This window comes from Salmo salar, chromosome 15 (assembly GCF_965601325.2).
Source record: "Salmo salar chromosome 15, fSalSal1, whole genome shotgun sequence".
Taxonomy (NCBI): domain Eukaryota; kingdom Metazoa; phylum Chordata; class Actinopteri; order Salmoniformes; family Salmonidae; genus Salmo; species Salmo salar.
Genome location: NC_138305.1, coordinates 32,443,889 through 32,446,318, shown reverse-complemented (window position 1 = coordinate 32,446,318; position 2,430 = coordinate 32,443,889). Strand labels below are relative to the sequence as shown.

Below are 2,430 nucleotides of genomic sequence, written 5' to 3'. Positions count from 1 at the left end.
CTGAAACGGTAGAGGGAGTCCCCCTGGTGTCAACCCATGGCCTGGAAGGGACTTTGCAGTCCATGGCAGCACTGAGGCACCATGTTTTAGTCAGACACTTCAGTGAGCAATTCCTGATTCTCTACCTTTCTGCCCTAACTGTACACTTTCATGGATTGAAAAAGACTGGTAAGAAATATGGTCCAAACTCCCTAGTCCAGCCCATACACACACCAATCCAGTTCACTCCTAGATAGAGAACGGTAGAGAATTGGGACATGGGGTCAGCCCTGTACAGTTACTTGAGATGCATGACATGAGGCAGAGGGTGGAGGAGCGGCTGAGAGAGGTAGTGGTTAGTAGAGATGACATGAGGCAGAGGGTGGAGGAGCGGCTGAGAGAGGTAGTGGTTAGTAGAGGTGACATGAGGCAGAGGGTGGAGGAGCGGCTGAGAGAGGTAGTGGTTAGTAGAGGTGACATGAGGCAGAGGGTGGAGGAGCGGCTGAGAGAGGTAGTGGTTAGTAGAGGTGACATGAGGCAGAGGGTGGAGGAGCGGCTGAGAGAGGTAGTGGTTAGTAGAGATGACATGGATGAGTGGTTGGGAGAGGTAGTGGTTAGTAGAGATGACATGGGTGAGTGGTTGGGAGAGGTAGTGGTTAGAGATGACATGGATGAGTGGTTGGGAGAGGTAGTGGTTAGTAGAGATGACATGACAGGCAGTGCAGCAGACAGACAGTCACATAATACTGCCTGGGGTCTGCTACTTACAGTCTAGCAGAGTGATTAGCACTAGTATGATGGGGGTTCAAAGGTGAGGAGTCAAGTGTCAGTGGAGGATGATTCTGAGCATGGGGCCAGCACTAAGGGAAGTGGCCAGTGGAAGAGAGTGAGTTAGGAGCTAGCTGAGCATGTGAGTAAATGACTTTTCCAGCATTCTGAAGCTTTCTACACCCTTCGTATTCATTGCTAAGGTGAATGATGGACCTCACACTGATGACACCAACTTGGCTTTGGTTATTTGTGAAGGTATAGTGTTGACATTCTCCATTGAAAGTGTGTGTAAGTCCAGGACTAGGCATAATCTTTGTCTGGGAAACCGGCACATATGTGACAGTTTGTAATAAGTATTATCCATAAAAGACTCAAGCAACAGCAAGAACATTATGCCATGATTGCAGATTCGTTTATAAGATAAGTTACTCATTAGCTCATAAACTGGCATGAAGCTAAGCAAGATAACTCTGGTCTAAAAGACAAGTAACATAAACCATTATGTGATTACTGTGGAAAGTTCCTAGAATGAAGAGTCTGACAAGTACACTCCTACACAACACAACACTTGAAAGATTTCCAGTTCCTAGTCAAACCCCACCCATCGTCTCACCTGGGCTTCCCTTCAAGCTGAGTCTTCTGGCGGCTGGGCTGGACCTTGATGGCTCCACGGTAGGAAAGGCTTGGGGAGTTGCGGGGGGGGGAGCGTTGTGGGATGTTGCGGGGGGAGGCTTGTGGTGAGGCTTGTGGGGAGGAGCGAGAGGGTGGCTCGGGGGCTTGGGCAGCGGAGGCTGCAGTGGGGGCGGGGCTAGGGGTGGGGTGTTTCCGGGGGATGCGTTTGATTAGCTGGCTGACCCATCTCTTCTGCTCTGTCTGAGAGCCGGCCAATAGGAGTAGGTCTTTGGCAGTGGACATGTCATAGTTTACTGAGGAGGGACGAGGGTTAAGGTTAGTCAATACACTCTAAAACAGGTAGAAAACCCATAAAAATAGGTACCATTATGAACTGTGCTGTACATTGGTTAACAATACAAGCGGGGACTAACATTCTAAAGACTGTTTTTCAAAAATTCCTGTGACATGAAATTCAACCCTTCCCTCTAAACCTAGCAGACCAGGGTTAAAATAATATTTGAAATCATTGTTTTATTGAGCTTGCCTGGCGGTATGGGACCAATGGAATTGTCCCAAAAGTGCAAACTCCACCCATCTGGCCCTCAAAGCAGGATAGGGCAAATTATTAAGATTTTTTTATTGTTGAAAGATTTCAAACAGTATTTGAACCACGGCCCTACAAGATGTGACCTTTGCCCTCTACTGACCCCTGCAGGGGGCGATGACCTCCTCCTTCCGGTCTAGGTGGTCCTTATGGCACTTGGTGTGGCAGCGACGGCACTCCAGCGCAGGCGGCGGCTTGAACACGTTCCACAGGGGCCGCGTGCACGCCTCGCAGCTCGACGGCAGGTGGTAGAACGTGGGGATGAACTCGTGACCCTTGTGCCTGACGAAGGACGAGCGCTCGCCTGTCAGCGTCAGGGGATCCACCGCAAACTCCTGCTCCCGCTTGCTCTCACCCTCGTTGGCGTACAGAATCTGTGAGGGGGAAGAAAGGGAAGAGAGAAAAGAGGGATGAGAGAAGTGAAATTCACCATTAACAGTTTTTCTACTGCTCAAAACATA

General features: G+C 49.6%; 1 protein-coding gene across 6 annotated transcripts in view; it reads right to left on the bottom strand.

The window, feature by feature from the left end:
- The window catches only part of LOC106571171 (rho-associated protein kinase 2), a 77,676-nt gene that overhangs the window by 4,412 nt on the left and 70,834 nt on the right, over positions 1–2,430 (bottom strand). For 4 of the 6 annotated variants that reach the window (XM_045695595.2, XM_014143923.3, XM_014143925.3 and 1 more), the window contains 2 exons: positions 2,073–2,343; positions 1,364–1,676 (listed from right to left, as the gene is read on the bottom strand). In XM_045695595.2, coding sequence (XP_045551551.2) covers positions 1,364–1,676; positions 2,073–2,343 — 584 coding nt within the window. Of the gene's footprint in view, positions 1–18; positions 840–1,363; positions 1,677–2,072; positions 2,344–2,430 lie in introns of those variants that run through there. The other 2 variants (XR_001320866.3, XM_014143924.3) reach the window with 2 other exon arrangements.